Source organism: Leptopilina heterotoma, unplaced genomic scaffold (genome assembly GCF_015476425.1).
Source record: "Leptopilina heterotoma isolate Lh14 unplaced genomic scaffold, ASM1547642v1 Lhet_97, whole genome shotgun sequence".
NCBI lineage: Eukaryota > Metazoa > Arthropoda > Insecta > Hymenoptera > Figitidae > Leptopilina > Leptopilina heterotoma.
In genome coordinates, this window is record NW_025111203.1 from 2,368,993 (window position 1) to 2,396,245 (window position 27,253).

At 30.5% G+C, this 27,253-nt stretch overlaps 1 protein-coding gene across 3 annotated transcripts in view; it reads left to right on the forward strand.

The window, feature by feature from the left end:
• The window catches only part of LOC122512364 (plasma membrane calcium-transporting ATPase 1), a 221,545-nt gene that overhangs the window by 182,833 nt on the left and 11,459 nt on the right, over positions 1–27,253 (forward strand). The window contains exons 14-15 of one of the 3 annotated variants that reach the window (XM_043628157.1): positions 8,131–8,199; positions 10,278–10,307. The exons of 1 other annotated variant lie outside the window; for it this stretch is intronic. In XM_043628157.1, coding sequence (XP_043484092.1) covers positions 8,131–8,199; positions 10,278–10,292 — 84 coding nt within the window. In that variant the 3' untranslated portion in view covers positions 10,293–10,307. Of the gene's footprint in view, positions 1–8,130; positions 8,200–10,277; positions 10,308–27,253 lie in introns of those variants that run through there. One more of the 3 variants, XM_043628155.1, reaches the window with a different exon arrangement.

Sequence of the window (27,253 nt, forward strand, 5' to 3'; positions counted from 1 at the left end):
GGGGTTGAAAAAATTTCCAAAGAAATTTTATTTTTTAAACTTTTTTGTCAAATTTGTCAATTGCTGCAATCTTTGTATAAATTATTAAAATTTTCAGTTATGTACCATTAATCGTAGAATTTAATAACCTTTCGAATTGTATATTTGTTAATTTTCTCACATTTGTATTTGTACGGCGTGTGCAGCCGTACCGATAATTCCCGACGGTAGTGTATAAAGATGCGTGATTTGTCAAATGCGAGTACTCTTAATTTGAAGTAATGCAGTAGCTAGATGTCAAATTAAATATTAGTTTAAGATATTAAGAAGAATGTAAGAAAGTAATAGTCACAGAGATATAATGTATAGGTTTATCGTTTCAATTTTTTCATTTAATTATTAATGTTTTATTTATCAAAGAAAATATTTGATGTTTCGACACGGTTTAAAGTGAATCTTTCGTTTCCAAAGGCTTTCAGAAATACCCTATTTATTTTGATGCCCTAAACACGGAATTTCGTAGTTTCTACTGAATATTTTTGAAGTTTATCCTGAAATATTCCTTACATTTTACAAAACTCAGTTTCGTAAAAAGCTGTATCCGCTACTCCGCAAAAGTTTCGTAAAATCTGCTAAATTTATTTTTTCCGGGTAAGATCTTTTTAAACCTCTAAAAACATGTTGGATTTTGGGTGATTTTAAAAAAAATTAATTGATTTCGTGTGAAACTTAATATATAGGAGTTTCTGGTGTCATTGATTACAAATCTGAAATCAGACTTTGAAAATTTTAAATGGCTGCTTCAATAAGACGGATAAATTTTTCGAAAATTGTTAAATTTTTATGATATTTTGGAAAACATTGTCGTATTTGCATGAAATTTGTTACTCGCGAGTTTTTAGGGTCGCTAATATGTCCATCAGGATTAAGATGGACAAGATGCAGAATAAAATTAAGAAAACTGGATAAGGAGCTCGAATTTCGTTTGATCCATATGCATGCGCAGGAGAGGAAGAGTGGAACTAGGTGTCGGTCGGTGGAGCTTAATTCCATGAGGGTCTCCTTTTAAAGTTAGTCTTAATGTTAGTCTCGCGTTTGTAAAGGTTACAGCTTAGATTCCATGTTCTAATATTTACTGCAACTTCATGGAATAGTTCATATGACTGAACATGGCAAGAATACATATTCTCAAGTATGAAGCAAGTCGTCGTATCGAGCGAGTATGGTTAGGTGATTAGGATATCAGTTTATAAATTTTAGGGTCGTGCGTTTAATTCTCGGCGTTAAGGAATTTTTCTCTGTAAGATATATAACAATTAAATATTATAAAGTAGGCAAGGAAGAAGATGAAAAATGGACCTCAATAATAATAAACACTTGTTATGTTAATGTTAGTCAAAACACTATGACGATATTTCAATCTTTTACAGGGTGTTTTGGTGTCAATATGCGCAGAAAATACAACTAAATCACTCATTGAACGGTCCGAATCGTAAATCTAGGTGGACAAAACTATTAAATCAATTTTGCTCACTTATCAAAGCTCATCCCAGTAAACAAAAACTAATTGAAATAAATTAAAAAGAATTCACAAAGAGTTTCAGTGAATCCCGCTTTGTGACAAATACGAATTGCAGCTGTGTTGCAATTTTCCTGAATTCGTCAAACTGTATTGAACTTCCAAACCTTCTATTCATACTAATTCAATGGACAAGTTTTGGGGCCTTTAATTTTTTTTAATTCGTCAGCACGAATTCAATGTATGCCTTGATCATTTCTTACGAATGCGAATTCGTTTACACAACTTCAGGCAAATTGAATTGAATTCAATCGAATATACAAAGAGCTTGAATGAATCCCGCTTTCTACCAAAAATCTTTATTCATTTCAATCCGTTTGAATTAGTTTTTTTTACTGGGATTCTTAACACTTTTCAATTTTTAATTACGAATAAAGAATTCGACTTTATCAGCAATCAGTGAGATCTATTAGACGACAAAGTTTTCAAATACTTTTAAATTAACAAGTTGTTTTCATTTAGTTTAATATTTCAAAAAAATGATGTAATCCTTTAATTAATTAAATTTATATTAATTTGTCATCTATTGTAATGAAAAAAATTACACATGGCAAATAGACAATTTGAATTGTGTTTATATATGTAATTCATTTACTATCACAGTAATTTATGGTGTTATTCTAACCATAATTATTTACGTTTTGTTACGTATAAACTGTGTAGATCAATGGAACATTTCACTTTGCCATCGAAACGTACTTGTTTTATAAGGAAGCACAGTAATTTTTGCCATAATTTCCTTACAATATTATACAGCTTTAATAGAATTATATTAATGTTAGCTGAATGTCGCAAAGTAAGTAAAAACTTTTCTTTTATTATTACATGTAATATCTACTCCATATTATATAATATTCGTTTTCGACCTGTTTATAAAAAATAATGCCAGTAGATAAAAGTTTAAATCTTTCTAAATTCTCAAAGCATAAAAATGTTCTTACGCGATAAATGTCGCAAAATAGATTTCAAAAAAGGTGAGCCTGATAATTTTGTCATTGAAATTCCTAAAATTTTAATATCGCAAGTGATCATTAAATTCGAATCCGAGAACAATTTTATTTTTTTCAAAAGCTTTGAGCGTTCGAAAATTTTATTTCAAAATACACTCACAAGCAATTTTAAAAAGGATATTTTTACTCTTGTGCTTGATTCATGGAGCCAAAGAAAGGTTGCAGTTGCATTTTAATTTATTAATTAATTTGAAAAATAAAAATAATTATCAAACACAAAAAGACATTAAATGCTAAATTGGCGAGTTGCTTTGTATTGCATATTCATTTGTAGCTCGTACTCACTTTACTGACTCAAAACGAAACTTGGGTGATGAAAATTTTATGAAATAAGGAACTTTTTTTCACCGTGATAATCATTAGTGCCTTTTCAGAAATTATATTTTCATCTCAACCATACTTTCTTGTGTGATTTCTCCACACTATGTTTCATCAGTATAAAAAATATTGTGACCATTATCGCGATACAATTTAATATTATTCCTTTGTGCTTCTAGTGCACTACTTTCCACTCCTGTTGGTTTTCTTTTTAGCATAAAAGAAAAGGTTAAATTTTCATCCAAATTCAACACACGAGTAGATATAGATATAGAGTTGATCTGATCCAGTTTCATTATACGTAACCACTGATTCGGAAGATATCATTATACATAATTGCCTTATCCTTGAATACTAATAAGACCCAAGTTTTGAAGACTTGAATTTAAAAATTATTTAGCTAAATACATTACATCACTTCTTAACCCTCTGTCTACGTGTGTGACCGTTATTGTCTAAAATCGTCTATTTGGACACCTGCTGGGGACTATGGACAGTACATTTAAAAGCGCTAGAGTGGGGATAAGTCACCATAGGCAGAGGGTTAAACAATTAAAATAACATTATCACTAATAATTAAATTAAAACAGGCGAACACGTTTGATGCTGTGATTAATTTTATGCAAATCATCAAATTTCGGCCCTAGAGAAAGAATTGATGAAGCTGGAAGAAAGTGAACAGATCTCGTCTGTGATTGGCTGCTTTTGATGTTCTAGAGAGCTGTAAAAAACGTAATTTTTCTGACAGAGACGATAGATAAAAAAATGTTTTTAATTGTAATAATCTTTGAAAAATCCAAATATATCTCTATTCTAATGAATTGATTTTAAAATAGGAATTATTATTTTTAAATTTTTAACAAAAGTGACTGTTTATTTTTTCAAATAAATACTCTTTTTGAAACAATTTCTATTATAAAATTTTTCTCAAAACATTGTTTATCTTAACCCTCTGCTGATGCTAACTTACCCCCGCTCTATCACCATAGAATGTACCTCCCGTAGTCCTAACCAAACGTCCATGTGACGATTTTTGACGATAAGGTTCGTTAGCATCAGCAGAGGGTTAAGACTATATTTATATAATTTTTACAGGAAATAAAAAGAAATTAGATAATTATGAAATTTCCTGTATGAATAAACTCATTATTTTATTTCTTACACATTTGAATTTTTTTAATTATTAACATTAAATAAATATCTATGACAGTTGGCATAAGTAATCTACGTCATCATTTAACATTTGAATAATTTTTTGCGGATGTACTTGGTGGACACAGAAATGTTATTATTCCGAGAACATTTGTAAAACTTTTTACAACTTTCATGTCCGCTAAATAATATATTAAGAGGTAACGAGACTCTAGGGGCAGAAAAATAAGCCTCTATCTTTGAAGGATTTTTTTGGGAAATAAGAAAAGAAATATTTTTTTTAGACAAATTTTTGTAGCTAACTCGTGATATTTATTTTATAATAAAGGATTGCAGATGTGGTTTTTTTAAAAAATGATAATTATATTTAAGAATAACTATTTAATTAGTCAATTGTCCAAAATGATATGCAAATTTTTATTTTTATAGAATATTAAAACTCTGTTTTGACTTAATTTTCATTAAAATCTTATATCGTGTTTTGAAATATTTAAAAATGTATCTTTCAAACAAACAAAATCTTTAAGTATAATTTTAAATATTTATCTGAAAACTATCAAAGTCCCCATTTTTTCTAAGATCTTTCTTTTGTTTTAAATTTTATTAACATAAGTTTCAACTGTAATACACATATTTTTAACGGTTACATTGCATTTTTTACGTATTACTTATAACTAACAATGTATAGTCTTCTTGCATAAAAAATAAGTCTTTTTTTCTCGCTCTAGAATAATGTTACCACTTTAGAAAAATTCAAGTTCTAAAAACGTTTTCGGAACATTTACTGCATTTATGCTATATAAGTAATATTTATTTACAAATAATAATTTCTTCAAAACAAATACAATAATTTGTCAAATAGATAGTTAAAAACAGTTATAGCAGTTTCTTTAAGGTTCTAAATTCTAATGATACTTAGTACCTACTTACTAAAGTTTCGCCTTTAATTATATTATTAGTTAAGTATCATACGTATACCGTGTAAATGCAGTAATTATTTTTCGGACATGAAATTCCACAGGATATAGAGTTGAGTATAACGTATAAGGTGATATGCAAAATTATTATTTTCATAAAAATATCATTCTTTTTGTCTTGTTTTTGTATGATGTGAGTATTGACATTCTGATGTTTCCATCGTTTTAATATCCGCAAACTTAAGCCAATTTACAACATTTTTGTGTGCAACATTGCTCTTCTAATTCTGAATTAGTAAAAAAACTACTGGCAATCAGTGATTCTGATTAGGTTATATTTAATACTATATTCTCATTTATGCTAATCAGAATTCAGGATAAATGAACAATTTTAACTAGATGGTTTATTGTAGTTTCACCGATCCCAATAATTCAATCATTTTTAACTGATTTACAGTCAAATTTAATTTAGTTTTAGAGAGTAAACAATTTGGAATTGTTTTATTCGCTGCTATTTTAAAGACACAATTTTTATTTACAATTTTGTAATAGTTTTGAGTTGAAGACAAGACTTTTATAATTTATTTACCTCTTTTCAACATCTTATGTGTCCTTCAATTTACATGAGATTTAATAACAAAACAAACCTACTTACAGTATAAGACCCTTCTTTGAAACTCTTATTTGTTCTTTCACACTTCGTAACACTTTATCACAAGGGCTGAGGGATGATGGAATAATTTTAAATTTTATTAAGTAATCATCTGATAAGTTTTTTTGTTGGATGTTCGACACTCGGAGATTACCAGACATCGAAATCGATGACGGTGATCCGTAACAGAAAACGAATTAATTCTGATAGAATATAAATTTCTATATGTATATCTAAATCAATGTTTTATTATGGAAATCTTTTCTATTGTTCTGTATCTGTCTATATCTACTTTTGTCAGTTCCAAACCTTTATATGTATTATATTTTTAAAAACATTAAAACACCACTCGAATTATTACAATTCATTGTTTTAAGATTAAAAAATTCCAAGTCAATTTGCATAAATTAGAAATGATTTATTATATAAATTAAAGTCCTAGAAAACACGTTATTTTTCAAGAATTTTTTAACCACATTTGCTGCAATTTTCGGAAAAATAGTGTACTATATGTGGGCCAGAGTTAGTTTTCGATACATATATTTTAAAACATGCGGATGCAGGAGTGTATTTACACAGGAGCAACGAAGATAGTTTTAATTGACTACGTATTTAAAATTCATATTTGAGGAATTTGAAAACTTAAAATATAATAATTTTTTATTAAAGAAACTATGTATTGTTCCCTAAATTGGTTTATTAATTAATTACTTTTATTTCTTCTCTTAGTAAATTATCATTTTGTTTCAACAAAAAAGTAGCTGGTGGAAATAAGTGCTCTTGAGTAAATATCTTCCTGCATGTGTGAAATTCATGAAGAAAAATCTGCTACCAATAAGTTCAAAGAAAAATCTAGGGTTCATAGGCCTAAGCATATTTCTATTGTATTTTCTACTGTCCAAAGTGAAAACCTAGTAACCGCATTTTCCATTGTGTCCAAGTTCACTTAGATTATAGACAAATCACGACCATACAGAAAATACGGTTACTAGGTTTTTACTTTCATTTGGACAGCAAATTTGTATATTTCGTAAATCGTAAGATTGAGTGAGAAGAACTGACAATCGTTCGTCCTCTTCTTTCTCGCGTAAGATTTGCGATTCACCGTTTGCAATTTTGTGCGTCGGCCTTGTAGCCCAAATAACATTTGAGCTCAATATTGGGTCCATATTGCCCGGCAAAGTTGAAACCTTATTGGCCTCAACTTTGACTATGTCTGCCCTGTGGCAATATTGATGCGATTTTGAGGCAACATTGACTCGTACTATTATTATCTCAATCAACCTGTATTCTTGCAGGAAACTTGATGCAAACTTGCGAAACCTGCAATGCAAGCTTGCTGTAAGTAGCAAAATGCCCTCCAAGCGTTATTTATGTCGCGCCTTGACAACTCTGGTGCGTCGTTGTAAAATGGAATAACCCTGAAATTTGTTAACTCTCTCAAAATTGTAATTTCAAAACAACTACAATATTTTTGGCAATATAAAACTTGAATTAATAATCAAACTGTACAGTAAAATATTATAATTATATTAATTTTAGGTTTTTGAAAAATGATCGAGTTAGTTATTAGATATATTAGTTATAAGTTCTGGACTGAACTAATAATTATAGTATAAAAATCGCAATCATAAAAATAAGTTAGAAAAGGATAAAAATACATGACAATCGTTTTCTTATTCATTCTTACGAATGCGTTTCTATTCTGATTTGTTCTTATTTAAGTGAAAGAGGTATACTTTTCTTTTGCAATATCATATGTCTGAATTATTTTTGAAAATCTTCATAGATTAAATTTTAAGATATTTATTGATATTTATTTATTTATTGCATAAGATGGTAGTATAAATTCATCTTAGAATTAATAAATACAATCCTTCCTCTAAGGAAGCAAAATGTTTCCACTGCCTTTAATATCCATAACCTTTTATTGTTAGTGTCTCGTTTATCGTTCAGATGGACCAAAAGTCCATCCAAAAACATTACGGTTGGAATCGACAATTCTGACCTCGTGGACTACACATATAGACTCAATTTTGTAATAAAAATGTACATTTGAAAAGCACAATTTTTATCCTATTCGAAAGGTAACAGATTTTTCTTCATGAACTGAAAAGTTAAGAAGACTAGAAACCAGGAAGTAAAACTCTGGTAGAGGGGTACGTAACGGTATCGCATTTGCAGTAGTCAATGTTGTTGTTCAGTCTTATACGAAATCTTGACATACTCTCACTAACAAAGTCGTACCTCCTGATTCTAGTTTCTTTGTTTAAAGTGAATTAAAAATATGAAATACCCTTATTTTTATCAAGTTTTAGTATTTACGAATACTTACTGAATAAGTATGTCATCAGAACTTTTTAATTCATAATTTCTATTAAAATTAATTTAAATTGACAATATGTAAAATGTATTAGAATTCTATTTCCGAAAATCCCTTTAATATTCGGAGCGAGTGGTGTCTTGTTTATCTATTATTGCTTCAATTTGTTGTAACAACTATATAACCCTTTGCTCTTGAAGGTGATTGGTGGCGAGTTGCAGGAACGTTTGATACCGGTACCCTACAGCAAGAGCTCGACTGACCAAGCTGTAAGCGCTCCTCTCTTGCTCTCATACTTCAGCTCTATCTTTCTCTTTTTTGCATTTTCAACACTTTCTATTTTTTATTTTTAATTATTTATTATTAACATACTTTGTAAGTTTTTTATTTTGCCGAACTAAAAATGCGTAAGAAATATTACAATCTGCAAAAACTCGGAGGATTAATCGAAAATTGGTAAAATTATGGTTCTACCCCCACAACATCTACATCAACATCACTGTAAGTTTAATGGCTGTGAGAGTTTTCCATGAAATTTCATTAACCAGCAAAAACTGGCAATGAGTCACTGTGGCGACAGTTAATGCTTACTGGTCCAAGACATAAAAGTGCCAATCCACTTTAATTCACCCCTTATTACCAATGGTCTTTGCGATTTCTGTGAGACCTACAATTGTCGCCCAACAGAAATGGCACTGTCTGATTTAGATGACGTACAGTTGATAAACAAACATTTCAAAAAAGGATTTAAACTTCGATATCATGTTTTAAAACTAAAGCAAGAGAACAGTGATAATTGCCTGAACTTTTATACATAGTTGAAACTCTTTTGAAACATTATCACGGGGAGATACAATATTTGTTCAGCCAAATGGTAATTCTTTTTAGACCGACGCAAAACAGGTTCTTAATCAGGAACGTAATCGAAATATTAATCTCAAGAATGAGGAGGAGAAGGACAAGCATTTACTGCTGTCCTTCTCTTATTCATTTTCGAGATTGCGACTCCGGTTATGAATCTACTTTGCTTTGACCTACAAATGAGAATTCATTCTGTTAAATTGTTGGTGTTGTTCGTGGTATTATGTTTTTGAAATAAAGTGGGAGGTACCATTATGAGCTTATGCATTATATTCTATCCAGATTAGCCCCAATTGAACCAACTCTCAGTTAAATTTAACTGTCAGTTTAAGGTGGCGAACTCGGTTTAGTAATGTAACTAGACCGAGTTCACCGACTTAAACTCTAGTTAATATAGTTGTGGAAACGGCCCTTAGCCTCATAAACAAGCAATAATTACTGACTTTCTGACAGTGCATTACTGACTCAATCAGTAAATCTCATAATGATTTTCTAGTGAAAATATCAAGTGCACTAAGAAAAAAATTTATTTTAAATAAAAAAATGTTAGTTAAACTAAAAAATATTAGAAAATTTGCTCCATGTTACTAAATTCTTCCTTCGAACGCAAAATTGATTGAATTGAACTGGTTTTCACGTCGATGTGATAACTATGACAATTAAGAAAAAATTAGCTTTACATAAAATGTTATTTTTAAAGACCTTTCTTGCTCCAATACCGTTAAGTATTGGCGAAAGAAAGTAAAGTAAATAAAATATGTTATATATGTACCTTCATGTCAAAAGTATGAATCAAATATTCCTAAATAAAGAAAGGCTTTATTTTTAAATATTAAATCAAATAAACTGTTCAGCAAATAAAAGTAAGAATAGCTACCTAATTTTAAAAAAGTTGAGGTTAATCTTCTTGCAGATTGTAATATTTCTAACTTCTTCCTAAATTTACTCAACATTTCATGATTGATTGACACACTGTTACGGCTAATTATGTTTGTACTACTTTATTTTACATGAATGCCTTTAGCTGATGCTTTACTTTATTTGATTGCAAAGCAGCCCTGCATCATGCGTTTGCAAGTACATACAAGGCAAAGTACTATTTAGTTCAAACATTGAATAAAATACAATTTTTTACTTTTTATAGAAATTTTACAATATTTGTTAAATTTTGTGCTAATCTTTATGCTTTCGCGCTATTGAATTGGAATGCAATAGTGTTTAAAAATCTTGCCCTGCTGTATAAAACAGTGTACTTACGATAATTTCTGTACTGCATCTATTTACAATGTAATACTAAAAATAAGAATTTTCTGCATGCAGTGCTATTGAAATTATGCATGAAAATATTTGGTGCGATAGACAATATTATAAAAATATAACGTTCATAGCTAAAGAGCTATTATAAAACTATTAACTAATAAGCGTCAAAATTATACTGTATTAATATTACTGTAAAAATTGATGTATTTGTTGCCTTTATTTACAGATTAAATCTATCTAGGGGTCACAACACCGTCCGACAAAATTACATTTTTTTGTCAAATATTAAAAAAATTAAGCGTTTTTAGAAAGTAGGACCAAAAAAAGAATACCCGTGTCTGCAGTGTCGCTGCAGCGCTTGAGTGCTTGGGTATACAATAAAAGGACAAAAGCGCTCGTCCTGACGCTCTAAATCCAGTCGAAATTCTGAAAATGATTAAAAATCGAAATTTTAATTTTTTAACAATATTACTCTTTAGGAAATGGTAATAATAAACAAGTATCTCAATGGAAGTTTGCTCAATTGTAAACTTCACTGCATACTTTTTGGCGGCAAATATATAAAGGAACATGACTATCGACAGGTCTCTAATAACAATTAAAAATAAATAAACAATTAAATTTTTTTTAAATTTTAATTATGTTGTCTTCTTCTATGGACCCAAATAAAAGGAAAAAAACCCAAGCACTCAATATGTTTACAGTTTTTAAAGGCACAGAACATCTTTTTAAAAATTGTTCTTGTTTTGATAAACTTGGTATGTAATGTGAGGGTTTTAAATGAATTTTATGAAAAATTATTATATTTATTATGAAATATGAATTTAAAGAGTAAGAGGAGTAGAAAATTAGATTTTATCAACAATTAATTCATTTAATATTATGAATTTAAATAAGTATTTGGGACGTTTTGCGCCAAGCGGGCCACCCTTCTCTCCAAAATTGACTAGTAAATAAAACAGCTTTGTATTGACATGAAATTTATCACTAAGGAATAGATTTTGTATACCGTAAGTGAAAATAACATTGGATTCGATTACAACCTGATACTTAGGGGTTTTTGGGGACGCTGATAACGAAATAGACGTATAATTTTTCAAATATTCAAAATGGCGTATCCAACATGTCAGACAAAAATTCTTAAAACTAATTGAAATCACTTGAAACTTTTTGGGGTCTCTGGTTACGAATCTGGTGTTATTTTTTAGATATTTAAAATGTTAGATTTAATATTGCGGAAAAGTTTGTGAAAAATATACGAAAAGTCACTGATTACAAATATCTGGTTTTATAATCAAACCCTAAAAATCAGTAAGATTTTTTTGTAAATCAGATTTTAAATTCGTGTCTAGAGACCCAAAAAACTCCTTAGGGAGCGTTCAGAGCTCCACATGCAAAACTTATGCATGCAGGTTGCCATGGTAGCGTTCAAGAATGAGAGAGAGAGAGGAAATTATTCTATCTCTCTCACTCTTGAACGCTACAACTATGGCAACCTGCATTAGGGTGACCGTTATTTTGCGAAAGTTGGAATTTCTTAGTTCGCCGGGCAGAATTTGCTTTAGAATGTGAAAAAAATGAGCTATGCAAAAAAACAGCCCAATTGATCAATATTAACCCGTGCCACCGAAGGGTTAAAGTTTAAATGGGGTTTAACATAGGATTAGTGCACTTTTTTACATTTTGTATGAGAACTTTTTTTTTAATTAATCTTTTGCCTTGTCGACATATATATTTATGGTTTTGGATGTGCTGAACACGAATCCGATGTCAAAAAAAAGTTTTGACAGCTTCCAGCTGTCAAAAAAGCTGTCAATCTTTTTAAAATGACAGTTTTTGTGTGAATTTAGACAGTTTTTGTGTTTATTTTAGTAAATCAAACAAAATTTTGCTCATATAAAAGTATTTTAAGAACAATAAAGTCAAACTAAATAGCAATATGTAATATTGACAGTTGACAGCTGTCAATTGTGAAGAATACATTTCGCTAATATAATTCAACTCAGTGTACTTAAAAACACACGTATGCAAGTATTAATTTAATATAAAAAAGTCTCCATTTCAAAAGTTTGACATCTTAATTGACAGTTGTCAACTGTCAAATTTACATAATTCTATTCAGGTTTACCTAAATACCCTGAAAACATTTTTATCTGACTAAGTTAATGTAAAAACTGTCAAAAACTCTCGTTTTTAAAAGTTTGACATTTTAATTGACAGCTGTCAACTGTCAATATTACATATTGCTATTTAGTTTGACTTTATTGTTCTTAAAATACTTTTATATGAGCAAAATTTTGTTTGATTTACTAAACTAAACACAAAAACTGTCTAAATTCACACAAAAACTGTCATTTTAAAAAGATTGACAGCTTTTTTGACAGCTGGAAGCTGTCAAAACTTTTTTTTGACATCGGATTCGAGTTCAGCACATCCAAAACCATAAATATATATGTCGACAAGGCAAAAGATTAATTAAAAAAAAAGTTCTCATACAAAATGTAAAAAGTGCACTAATCCTATGTTAAACCCCATTTAAACTTTAAGCCTTCGGTGGCACGGGTTAATATTGATCAATTGGGCTGTTTTTTTGCATAGCTCATTTTTTTCACATTCTAAAGCAAATTCTGCCCGGCGAACTAAGAAATTCCAACTTTCGCAAAATAACGGTCACCCTAACCTGCATGCATAAGTTTTGTATGCGGAGGTCTGAACGCTCCCTTAAACCCAAGATTTCTAAAAATTGATAAGTTTCCTAAATTATTTAAAACCTTTGGCAGCCACCCATATTGGATATAAAATTTTGGAAATCCGACTGCATTATTCTGTTTGGTCCATGACTTCTGTACACACTATTCTCACGCAAAAGAGATTAGTTTAGCAGAAGTTTGAGACTTTTCGTACGCCATATTGCATCTGCCAGTTTAAATATCTATAATAAGGAAACACCAGATTCATAATCAGCGACCCTTAAAACCCCTTAGTGCTAAGTTTCAAGTGATATCAATTATTTAAGAATTTTTTTCCGCTATATTGGATCCGCCATTTTGAAAAATTATACCAGATTCGTTATCAACGTCCCCAAAAACCCCTGAGTATCAAGTTGTAGCTTTATCAAAATCAAAATTTAACTTTCAAACAACCCAATTTTGTGATTTACGTCCATTAAATATGCGATTAGTGGAATGAATTAATAAAATTAAAACTTCTTAACAAGTGTGAAGTATTTGCGATCAAATTTTAGATTTTCTTTGTACTTATTTTGTTTTTTCTTCGTGATAAATGTAAAAAATTAAGAAAATGAACTTGTTACTTTATTGATTTTTACTATTTTTAAATATTTTTGGAGATACAAATGTTTAAAAATAGTATATACTGTCAATATGTATTTTTTTCAGTTGAAGTTACTACAATATGCATAAGAAATAACTTCGACCCGGGCTGTCTTCGGCATTCAGTTAAGGTTAACTCGAGGTTAGCGGTGGTCCAATCAAACTGTTTGTTGGATCTACCCAAACACGAATAACTTATTCATTAATTCCGCTAATCATATAATTAATGGATAAAAATCGCAAAATTAAGTTATTTGACGTCTTTAGTCATCAAATTTATTTTTAATCAACAAAATTTCAATACATGAGGCATTTTACGTGAATTGTCCCAAGTTGAAACTTTAACTTCTTTTAAAAAATTGAAGCTCTGGGAATTTATTGTTCTATCAAGTAGAAATGTGACCCAAAAAACATTTTTTACTTTTTTTCACGGACGATTTTCCTAATTTTAAAGTCTTAAATTCAGAAATTCCTAAAAACGTTTTTCCTAAAGTCTAAATTCCTAATATAATCCTATTTTACTTATCTTTTTTTTCCTAAGGGACCATCCATAAACCACGTAGCCTGTTTTGGGGGGGGGCCCCTCCCCCCTGTTCGGTAATGTGCTACGTTAGACCACATGGGGGGAGGGAGGGTTTTTTAGTCTGAGCAACGTAGCTTTGTATTTTTATTTGACATACATTTTTTTTAAATTACGCGGGCAGCTCGAAAGTCAAGTCGAGAAATATATGTGGACGTCCACATGAAAAGGGCCCATTTTAACACTATTGGAGTTATCTATATGGGCGTATTCCTGGCAAAAGTTGGAAAATTTTGAGTGGTCTTAGAACTTTTTTGGTTAAAAATTCGCTGAGTTACGAATTTAAAAGTTTAGAACGCCAAAAACCTCATTTCGAGAAAAACGGTTACCTTGAAGATAAAAAACCAACAGGTTTTAAATTTTTAAAACCATCCCCCCCCCTCTTAATTTTGAAAATACGAAAAACTTTTTTTTTCTAAAAAGGACAGTTCGCTTGCTGGGTGTAAAATCATGATACCTCGGATTAGCGTTGAAAAACATGATACCTCGGATTTGATTTGAAAAACATGACATATCGTCGTTTGGTTTGAAGAACATGACACGTCGAAACAAAAATTTTTTATTGAAATTTTGTTTGGTACCACTGACCGCGAAATTTAAAATGATTTGTTATATTACATTTTTAAAAAATATATGATAAGAGATTAAAATCAAAGTAAAATCTTGCACTTTACTCATATAATTTTAAATATTTCACGACATGAAATTTATTTTAATTCCCTATATTAAAGAACCAGTTGAGACTAGTAGAAATTGAACATGGATCTACTGGTGCCTACTGGTTTTAACTTCGAAATCCGATTTATGTAACTGAAATGAATATCCAATATAAAATTGAAATGGATTTATTCTGGATTGTCCTCTTCAATTTTTGTTTCAACCCCAGTAAAAAAAAACTAATTCAAATGAATTGAAACGAATTAACATTTTTGGTAGGCTCCAATTCGTATTTGTCACAAAGCGGGATTCACTCAAGCTCTTTGTATATTCAATTGAATTTAATTCAATATGTACCAATTTGTCCAAACGAATTCGCATTCGAAAGAAATGGCCAAGGAATGCATTGAATTCGTGCTAACGAATTGAAAAAAATTAAAGGCTCAAAACTTGTCCAGTGAATTGGTACGGATAGAAGGTTCGGAAGTTCAATACAGTTTCACGAATTCAGGAAAATTGCATCATGGCTCCAATTCGTATTTGTCACAAAGCGGGATTCACGAAAGCTCTTTGTGAATTCTTTTTAATTCATTTCAATTAGTTTTCGTTTACTGGGACTTGTTTTAACATGGATTTCTAATCTTATAATTTCTACTTGCATTTCCAAGTTCGCACATACTAAAAGTATCAGCTTGCAATTCCAAATACAAAAATTAAGTTTAAGTATCTACTTGGTTCAATTTGGATTCTCGAATACTACATTCTACTTGACATGTCAAATTAAAAATCATCAAGCTAAGTTTAATTTGAATCGGGGATACATTCAGTTCTATGTGGAATTTCAAGTTTAAATTTAAAGAGTTTGATTTATAGCGAATTGGAAGTCACATAATTGTTATTTTCGCCAATTGTTATTTTGTAAATTGTCATTTTTGCAAATTTCCATTCTTACAAAATATTAATTTTTTCACTGTTATTTTTGCAAACTTGCTTTCTTCGCATTAACAGTCTAAAGAATTGATAGATGCTTCTGCTAATTGTTAATTTTTGCGAAATTGTTTTGTTATGAGTTGTTATTTTTGGTAATTGTTGTTTCGCTAATTTGCATTTCTCGAATTGATATTCTTATGAATTGTAACTGTTGTTATAAAAAATTATTTTACCTTATTCTCCTTCGACCTGACATATTATGAAGCGAAATTATTTATTTCATATAAGTTTCAAATATTTGACACATTTTAAATTTCGCGGTCAGTGGTACCAACCAAAATTTGAATAAAAATTTTTTGTTTTCGACGTGTCATGTTCTTCAAACCAAACGACGATATGTCATGTTTTTCAAATCAAAACCGAGGTATCATGTTTTTCAACGCTAATCCGAGGTATCATGATTTTACACCCAGCAAGCGCAGTTTTTCTATTAAAGAACCATTTTTTAACAAAATTAATTATTAGGTACAATTTAATTGTGTCATTTGAAGAAAAAGGATAGATATTAAACTTATTTAAAAATTTTTGACAGTTTCTATTATGAAAAAATTAACGTAATATTCAAATTTTCATTTCGACAATTACGAAAAAAAGACTCTAACATCAATATCTCTGGTTCTTCTGGGAAGTTATTCAGATAAGAATTGTTTACAGTCCAGGATACCTTAAAGATGAAAAATCAAGAGGTTTTAAATTTTTTCCACACCTCTATTTTTAAAATACGGATTAATTTTGCAAATGACCGCCAAAATGGGCCCTTTTCAATTTTCTAAAGAACCAATGAAATCAAACAGTTAAATTATCGATAAATTAATTAAAACCGCATGATTCGACTTGTCAAAACATGTAGATTGATAATAAAAAATTTTTAAAAATTAAGATTTTGCTCCAAAATTACTAAATTGTGATTATCTCGAAAACTAGAACCGACAATATAGGCCCTTTTCATGTGGACGTCCACATATATTGATAAAATATATAGTGATGAAAAAATATACATATATATACAAAAATATCGATTAAATCAAACTCTTACTTGTCAAAGAAAAAAATAAACTGTGATTTAAAAACATTTAATATTGTTTACTATGTTTCAATACGATTTTATTGATTATTTTTAGAAAAGAGAATTTAATATTCATAAAAAAAGAAAAAAGCTACGTTCCATTAGGTAGGGGGGGAGGGGGTTCGGTAATATGCTACGTTAAGCTACGTGGGGGAGGGGAGGGGTCGAAAAGTTCAAAAATCGGAGCTACGTGGTTTATGGATGGTCCCTAATTCTATTAATTTTTCCCTGATTGTCTTAATTTTCGAAAAAATTTATTTATTAACAATTTAAAATTTTACATTTTATTTTTAAAAAAGTTAAAGGATATAACAGATCTTTTATTAATACTTTAATTAATTTGTATCGACCGTTCAATGATCAACCACACATAAAATATCAAAATATCAAAGAGGAGATTCCGCTTCAGACCAAAACCGACGGATACAAACGACGGCGAGACAAGACGATGAAACCGGACATGATGACACCTACGGCGACTCTTATTTATAATAATCCAACGACACAAACAATTAATTAACAAATAAAAATAATGAAACACAAAAGAGTTCACTAAAAACAATTGGCTCATTTATTATTTCCAAGACTCGATTTGATACACTCAACACACAAAAACCCTCAAGTTTCCACAAGTGAAAACCCCGAGTAAAACTCGGCCTATTAATTACATGGCCCACGAGCTACTGAAGAAGGATTGTCCCGTTGACCGACTATTCCTTCTTTTTCGTCCTTTTCTAATTTTGATAAGGGCCCACATATGACCCTCTCACTCACTCCAATGGACAGCGACAACCTGTAAAAAAACTCGGGAGGGACCGCGGAGATTCAAGACTTTTCGCAACCTTGCATGCGCAATTCATTTTCACAGAGATCTCCAAGGAGATACACCAGGTCATTGCCAAATATACAGGCGCAACACCAGTATGGGCCAACGTTAATTATAATCTATCTATCTCCAAAGAGAATCAATCCCTTGACTAAATGAAATTTATATATATTCCCAATGACAGGAACCACACAAGATTTATGTAACGAAATGCTTCGTTACAAGGACAATGGTGTACGCTATGGCTTCCAAGTATTTCAAAATTCTTTTTTCTTCCTTGTATAGAATAAGTGACGTATGTTCGTCTTAAACAATACGACGAATTCTTTTTTGGTTGTCTAATCACTTCTTTTTCGGACCTGCTTCAACAGTCTTCCCAAAATGTAACTCCCTGCACATAGTTTCGACATCTGCTTGTTCTGATTGAAAATGTGCAATTGCCGAATATAAATCAGGATAATTTTTTTAGGAGAAAGTAGCCATTAGGAAAAATGATATATTAGGAATTATAATTAGGAAAAATATACATTAGGAATTTACAATTGGGAAAATTTGATTAGGAAAAAGCAATTAGGTAAATAGGATTAGAAAAAATTACTATTATTAAAAAAAGGTCATTAGGAATATGCAATTAGGACATGTTGGATATTCTCTTTTTCGCCGAACTTCGTCTGGCATAAGAAGCAACATGGCTCTCTTTGCAATCCGCCACCTTATGGCTGGCTTCTTCGCACTTGAACCTTGCGGGACACGAAACCCATCTTTGCGTGCCCAATTTTTTCCATATTTTCAAGGAAAGATCTTTTTGCTTCCTTCTGGTAGCGTAGAAATTTTTTCCAGGGCATCCTGAATGTCTTCCTTTTCAGTAAGGACATCCATATCGCGGATTTTCAGCTTAGTTTGCCAGTCCGCCATTTGCACCTTACCTAAAGCTCCGATTACTTTTGTCACCTCCTCGATGAACGACGCGTTATTTGAAGTCCCTCCAATTTTAATAAAGAGGTCAATAATGTACCCTTTATCTCCCTAGGGCTATAATATTGACTGCTGGGTTATAAGGGGGAACTTAGTACGCGCCTGTACAGGTAGATAAAGTGACCATAACACGCCTGAGTTGTATAAAAATATTTACTAAAAATATAGCAAAATGTATTGGATGACCAAATAATAATGTAAATAATGATTAAAGGTTTAAAGGTTTAAATTGTCCGATACTCAGTTTCTTTATTTTCACACTAAAACGTTTTAATTAAAATGCAAATAAACTAACTTTCAATCTAGCCTTAAATCAAAGCAGTATTAAAAAATAAGATACTGTGACAACAGAAAGTAAGCATCCTATATCTTTAAGCTCTTTATAACAAAAAGCGTACTCAAAAACTGCACCAATAATGCAAATCAATATTATATCCATTTAAAGTACGTGCCCTACTGGAAGTAAAAAGCTAGAAAGAGATAGATTTACACCTATGTACTTTTATCTCTTTTTATTTCTCTTTGCTGCAAATTTTTATCCTTTTTAATAATAAAGAATTAATTAACTAATATTATTAACAATATTGAAGACTTTATGAAGTATTACAATTTCAATTGAATTTATTATTTAAAAAAAATATTTTTAGAGTTTTCGTACTTCTATTTATAACCTACACTGAAAAAAATTTCTGGCACCCGTATGCCAGGAATCCTGGTCACAGTTGTAGTGAAAATATAGTTAACTCGACTAGGAACATAAGTCAGAGTGACTAGGGAAATGATAGTCACAACGACTAGGAGGAATTATTTACAATGACTATAAAGGCCTAGGAACAATGACTAGACGGAGTAAGTCGCAATTACTAGAAAAAAAAGTCTTAATGACTTACGGTGCAGTCACACTGACTAGGAAATTTGAATATCGTACCTACGTTTCCTACTAGCTTTGACTAGTTTTCATAGTCCTAATAACTAGAAGTATTTGTCAGTAATTCATTCAAAATTATTAAATTATACTTAATAAACATAAATATTATTGTCCTTTTAAGAAATGAAATACAAAACTATTTTCTTCGTGCAGAAAAAACAGTTATTCATTATCGAAAGATAGTTTTTACAAACAATAATGTCTTGTGGTATATAAATTTTAATTAAATATTCATATTTATTATCGCTATCACATTTTAAAAGTAACAATATAAAATGTAAGAAAGACCATCTGGCATGAACCCAGGTGCGAATTTTGGTCGGCCGCCAGAGTTGGCAGGTCGGGCCCAGGTCGGCCCATCTATGGCTGCCAATAGGTCGGCAGCCAAAGTCGGGCCGACTTTGGTTACTGTTTCCACCCAAGGTTGGGCCGACTATGGGTGCCAGAGTTTAGAGAACCTAATTTTAGTTGGTCGGGCCGACTCTGGCCTGAGTCGGGCCGATGGTCGGTAAAACTATGGCAGCCAGAGTTTAAAAAACCTAATTTCTGTTGGTCGGGCCGACTCTGGCCACGGTTGGCCCGACCATCTTAAAAAACATTTCTATACTGCCATGGTAGAAATTAAAAGTTTTTGTGTTAATTATTTTAGCTAAAATGGATTAAACAAAAACTAATAAACGTTATCTGATTTATTAATCGTTATGAATTACAAATTTCTTTTTTTAAATTGCAGCTTATAAATTCATTTTTGTTCTTAGGCTTTCATGTAAGCGTAGCGTAATGGTTAGCGTGTTAGACTTCGGTGCGTTAGGTTGCGAGTTCGATCCCTGCGAGCGTTAGAAATTTTAATTTGTATTTATGTATAAGATTGCGTCTAGTGTTAAGATGAATGCGATAAATAAATAAATAAATAATGAATATTAAGATATCACTTAATATCTGTTAATTGTAAAGTTAATAATTTTTTGCAAACGGTCGGCCGACTATTGGCTGCCAAGGTCGGCACGACCATGGTTGCCAAAATGAAGCCGACCTTCTTTCTCATGGTCGGGAAAACTTTGGCACCCCTGGTCGGCCCGACTTTGGCAACCATAGTCGGCCCGACCATGTCAGCCACTGGACGGCGGGTGTTACAATTCGCTAGTTCGGCCGACCTTTGGCTGCCAAGGTCGGCACGACCATGGTTGCCAAAATGAAGCCGACCTTCTTTCTCATGGTCGGGAAAACTTTGGCACCCCTGGTCGGCCCGACTTTGGCAACCATAGTCGGCCCGACCATGTTAGCCACTGGACGGCGGGTGTTACAATTCACTAGTTCGGCCGACCTTTGGCTGCCAAGGTCGGCACGACCATGGTTGCCAAAATGAAGCCGACCTTCTTTCTCATGGTCAGGAAAACTTTGGCACCCATGGTCGGCCCGACCATGTTAGCCACTGGACGGCGGGTGTTACAATTCACTAGTTCGGCCGACCTTTGGCTGCCAAGGTCGGCACGACTATCCACTTGGTCGGCGCGACCATGGCCCGACCAACTTTTCGCACCTGGGAACACTTATTGATTCCATAACTTAATATCATTAATTTGGTCTAAGCGTAATACTTTGGTTTCTAAAACTTCGTCGAATACAGCATAAGATTGAAAATGATTATCGTAGTGCGACATTTCTAAAAGACTTAAAATAAAAGTAAAATCTTTGCTTTCGTTGGCTTTGGTGTTATTTAAAAAAAATAATTTTTCTATCTTTGCAAATTCTGGGAATTAGTTGTTATTAATTAAAACAATAGAACCTTTCGTGTACTTGATTCCGTTAAACGTTACGTACTCTATACTACTATAATTTTCTCCACGATCAGGCAAGAATAATTTTTCCGAAAAATGTAACATTCTGAAATTTTCTTGAAATTGTGGTTGCTGAACTTGAAAAGACTTATTTTCTAAAAAAACGTCGCTTAGTTGAAGCTGATTTTTTAAAGCAAGAGAATAACAGAGATCTTTACGGTTATAAGTCACTTTAGCATAGGTTTGAAAAGATCGATGATTTCCTTTGAGTCTCATCGTCCAAAGAGCGCGAACCGGACCAACCTTTTTCATAATACGGGAGTAGTGTATTATAAGATGGTGTTTCGGCTTCGTCTATAACAAATAAATAAAAGTAACCTGAATCTATGTTCAAATATTCAGTATATACGGGTAATTTTTCTAATAGTAACACTTTTGTATGGTAAATGTCAACCTGACCTACAATCACTTTTTTAATATATGAGGAAGATATAAATTTACCTTTAAAAATACAGTACTTATATTAAAAAGAAAAGGGATTAAAAATAAAGTCACATGGACCACGGGCCACGTGTTGAATGGCAACCTTAGCCTAAAACAAATAGTCATATCAACCACAAAGCTTAGCTGTTGTGACTGAAATAAAATATTACTTTTACTATATAGATTCTTGCAAAATTGGCTATAGATACATGTAGTTAGATTAAACAAAAATCTTAGTAGATTTGACGAGGAAAAATGGAGTCAGTTTTACTAAATTGAATTTGGCAAGATTAACCGTGGTTTCATGATTAAGTTAACTAGGATTCTTGATAACATTTACTAGGTTTAAAGTAACCACAGGAAATTGTAATTAATGTGAAGTAAATTTTTTTCAGTGTATTCTTAACAAATCAATTTATTTATTTATTTATTTATTAGTTATGAAATTATTATTTATTGTTTAAATCTATATTTCATTTCACATTATTAACCAACATTGTACACATAACACTTGAAACCAAATTTGAAAAATCTCGCACGCAGGAAGGCTCGAACCCTGAACCTTGGGGACGCAAGTCGAATACACATGTCACTCAGCCACGCTAGCTTGGAAGATATTTTTCTTGAACTACCTTTTAAATTTTGGGACTGTATTGATATCTTTTTATCTCTTACTCTATCACTCTTTATCTCTGAGTTGATCTCCTTTTTAAAGTTTTAATTTCTCTTTATTTATCATGAAATCGTCACGTACCTAATTCAATGTATAGGAAGGAAATAGACTGCAGTCTATTGCAACCAATTGCAATTGAGTTAAAGGAATAAAAGTGATAAGTATTGTATGTACTGATATGTAATTGGGATTAGAAAGCAAAAGGAGAGAATAGTATAAGGGCTAAAAGAAGCATAATAAATGTCATAACAAAACTATTGAGATAAAAGAAGAAAAGGCCTTTTTCAATCGAATTGGAAAGAAAGAAGAAATATACTGATATAGAATCGAGGGGATAAAAAGAAAAAAGTATGGCATTAGAATAAAGTTAGGATAAAAAGAAAAGAAAGTGAATAGTAAAAGAATTAATAGAGATAAAGTAAAGGTTATTAAAAGAGATTGAGCAGAAGTAGGTGATGGAAAGAGATTGAATCGAATCGAGAGGTGATAGACTAAGATTAAACCCAAGGTGTTAATGGTGATGAGTGTGTACTAAGATTGAAATGTGGATAAAAAAAGAGAAGTACAAGGATAGAACGGTATAAAACAAATGTTATTTATAAAGATAAGGAAAAAAGTAAATACTAAGATTCAAATGAGCATAGAAAGAGAATGAAGTAAATAGTATAAGGATGAAATAAGGGTTATTAGAAGAGATTGAGAAAAAATATGAGATAAAAAGAGATTGAAAGGATTAAAAAAAGGAAAAGCCTGGGGACCATTCAAGTATTACGTAAGCATTTAAGGGGGAGGGGGGTCTAGCTATAGCTTATTTCCATTAGAAAAAATGGCGCTAATGCATATAAAAAATCTTACATGGGGGGGGGGGTCTAAAAACCTGAAAAATATGCTTACGTAATACTTGAATGGCCCCCTGGGATAAAGAAAGGTCATAAGCAGGGATCAGTGTGTTCTTGGATTAAAGATTTTTATTTAATTAGAGTTTAAAGATTAAATAGATAAAAGCAGCGACAGAAAGGGAAGAAAGTAGATAGGAAAAGTATTGAAGAAGATAAGAAAAATGTTATTCAAAAAGATTGAAAAGAAGAGAAGATAGAAAGCGATAGTAGTAATAAAAATGGGGACAGATTAAAGAGAGATAAACTTTATCTCTTTCCATCTCAGAGATAAACAAATATTCAAGGAGATAGGATTCCTATCCCTTGACCTCCAGCAGGGAGATATAAAATTTGATAAGTATGAAAAGGGTATAAAAAGTTAGCTTTGGGGATTGAAAAAGAATTCAATGGGATATAATGAAGGTTATTGAAAAAGATGAAGAAAAAAGAGAAAATCGAATTTTTTAATTTAATAGAAAAGAGCCTTGCTTAAAAAATTTGATAGCATTTGATAGAAAAAGATTTTAATACTTTTCAATCCGTTTTCTGAATCCGTAAATTTGGGTTTATTGAATAAGATTCTATCAATTATTTTGGATAGAATGTCTATCAAAATGAATACTTGTACTTTATTGGACTTGATAGGAAGAAGTTTTTATACTTTACAATCCGTTTTCTGAATCCGTAAATATAAGTATATTGAATAAGATTCTATCAATTGTTTTGGATAGAAAATACCTATCAAAATAAATACTTGTATTCGATAGAAAGAATTTTCTATACTTTACTATTCATTTATGAATCTCGAAATTAGGGCATACCGAATAAGATTCTATTAATTGTTTTGGGAAATAAGCCTATTGGAATTAATACTTCTATTTGATAGGATTTAATAGAAAAAAGTTAAATAAGATTCTATCGTATTCGAACTTTTCTCCAAACCTAGAGTATGTTCACGTAACTTTCATTTTCACTCAAAAAATTTTCACTTTTAAAATATCATCAAATCAATTTTCACTTGCAATATCACCCAAAGAATTTTCACTTTTAAAAGATTCATAATTTTATTTTTGGAAACAAATTTTCACTTTTAATTTCACAAAAAATATTTAGACTTTCAATTTGAGAAAACACATGTTTACTTTAATTAAAAAACTTTTTACTTCTAATTTCACAAAAAGTATTTTCACATTCACTAAAAAAACTTTCACTTTGAATTTCATGCAAAATATTTTCACTTTTACTTTCTATGAAAAAAATTTCCCTTAGAGGAGAACGGGGCGAGGCAGCCAAGATGGCACATTTTGGTTTGCGAGGCAGTTATTTAAATAGGTTTTTTCAATTTTAATATCGCGTTAGAAAGCTTGTCTTATTGGCTAAAAAATCGCCATAGAACATTTTGACGTAGGTTGCACTTAAAAGTTTCTACAACCCTTTTCCCAAAGGACCACATTTTGGCATATTTGAAAAAACGTGGGGTGAGGCGGCCAACTATTTTAATATTTAAAAAAACATAACTTAAAGTTACAGTTAGTGAAACATAACAAGGTAGTTGTCCTTAACTTACTTTTATTTTGTTAGTAAACTTCAAAAATGTACGTTTAAATAATATTATAATAATAACATATATTAATTAAATTTAATTTAACATTTTAAGGAAATATAAATTTGTTATTCTTAAAAAATGGTTTATAAAATTCAATGTTAAGTTTAAAATGTATTGGAGTAGGAAAAAAAGAGAAAACATTTTGAAGAACCAATAAAATCAACACAAAAAGACGAAAAATTTAGCGTTGGCTGTCTAACCCCACGAGTACTTTTTTAAGAAAACATCCACAAAACCCGTAATATTAAAAATATCGCAATTCCATTAACCCCATCGTCTTCAGCGCTAAATTCTGCATTAAAAATCACTTTACAAGAATTTTATTCGTGTAACGCTATTAACTAAAATCACCAAAATAACTCTTAGAAAAGTTACATCGAAAAAGTCTGTTTTCATATCTGATACTGTCATTGCTAAACTGCTGCAGCAATAATGCCCATCTGTTAGCAACTAAAGTAAACTATACCATAAGCAGTCTACATTATCAATAGCGCATGATTTGGAAAAATTTTTCAGAAATAAGATACTCAGAGACAGTTCATTATAGCGATGGAATTTCAAAAGAAAAAATGTTTAGTTTTTAGTACGAACTTGTTGCAATATGTTTAAAAATTATATGCAAGCTTTACAAGTAAAAAAAATAGCCACATTGGTTTTTAGAGGCCAAAAGTAAATATTTCTCTGATTGATATTTTTTAAATGACGAATAGACCTTTATACTTAACAAAATAAATTTTTTAATATCAATTCTATGAGGATTTAGCTTTAACAAACTGCCTTGGTTGTCCACATTTAGTGTAAACTTTTTTAATAAAGTGATTTATTGTAGAAAATGTACCTGTTGTGCAGTTGTTACAAGTGATGATGAGAACGGATAATTTTTAAAAAATTCAAAACAATATTACAGCTGCCATCTCTATGACACTGTCTCACGCACTATTACGTTGAGTCAAAAATTATGAATAATTAATAAAAGTTGTTATAAGAAATTATTTGTCTTCAATTTAGAAATGTTATAGATGATTCTTGTTATTCTTTTGAAGAATTTTTAATATGCATAAAAAACATTAAAAAGAATTCTTTCTTAACCGAATTTTGATATCTTTGAAATATTATTTAAGAGAAATTCCATTAGAGCAATTTTTTAAATTCCATAAATTGCACTTTACTAGAATTTAATTTAACAGGATTTCTGTTTAATACAATTTCTATTTGTTAGAATGTTCATATGTTAGAGATTTTAATTAGTACAACGTTTATTTGACCAAATTTTCATATAAGCAAATTTCCACTTTCCCAACATTTCAAACTTAAATAAATATATTTGATAAATTTCTATCAAATTTTTAAACAATATAAAAATTGGATAAAATAGAAATTTTGTTTAATTAATTTTTGGCCAAGTGAAATTTATGTAATATATACAAATTTCTTAAATAGAATTTCTTTTAAATAATACAGGCACCCAACAAAATAAAAATTCCGTGACCCAGAGGACAGACCTTCATATTCCTACGTTTTGGGTGTCTGAAAACTAATAAAAATAACAAAACTAATAACAAAATTGCAGTATAGAATAATAAGGAGCCTAAAAATTAGTATAACTTTGAGTAGTATATAGGATTTGATTGACATTTTACATAAATCTTTTGATAGGAATACATAATACTTTTTGAAGGATAGGATTTGATAGAATGTTAATAAAATCAACATGGAAGAACAGCATAAGAATTTTTAGTGAATATGTTTTGATTAATACTCTATACAAATTTGATGATAGGATTGTATAAGAATTTTTAAAAGATAGGATTTGATAGAATATTAATAAACTCAATATCATAGAAAAGTATAAGAATTTCGAGTGAATAGCATTTGATTGACATTTTTTACAAATTTTTTGATAGGAATGAATAGGACTTTTTGATGGTTGAAATTTGATAGAAAATTAATAAAACCAATATCATAGAAAAGTATAAGAATTTCGAAAGGATAGGATTTGATTAACATTCTATACTAATCATCTGATAGGAATGTATAAAATTTTTTGAAGGATAAAATTGGATAGGATGATAATAAATTCAATACAAAAGAATAGTATAAGAATTTCAAGTGGATAGGATTTGATTGAACTTTAATCTATTTATTTGATTAAAATTTATTAGAATTCTAGTTTGATAGATTTTGAATGTATTTCAATCGGACGTTCTTGATAATAAAGTATTTAAATTTCATGTAGTATTGTATTTGATTCTAATTTTATCCAAATGTTTGATTTAGTTTGATTAAAATTCGCACATAGTATTCAAAATGATTGGAATTTTTGTATTTGATTAATTTTGATTAAAATTTCAATTCCTGTCTTATAGAAATGTTATCAAATCCTATACATTTTAATAATTTTTTTAAGCAGGGAGATAGACTCTGATAGAA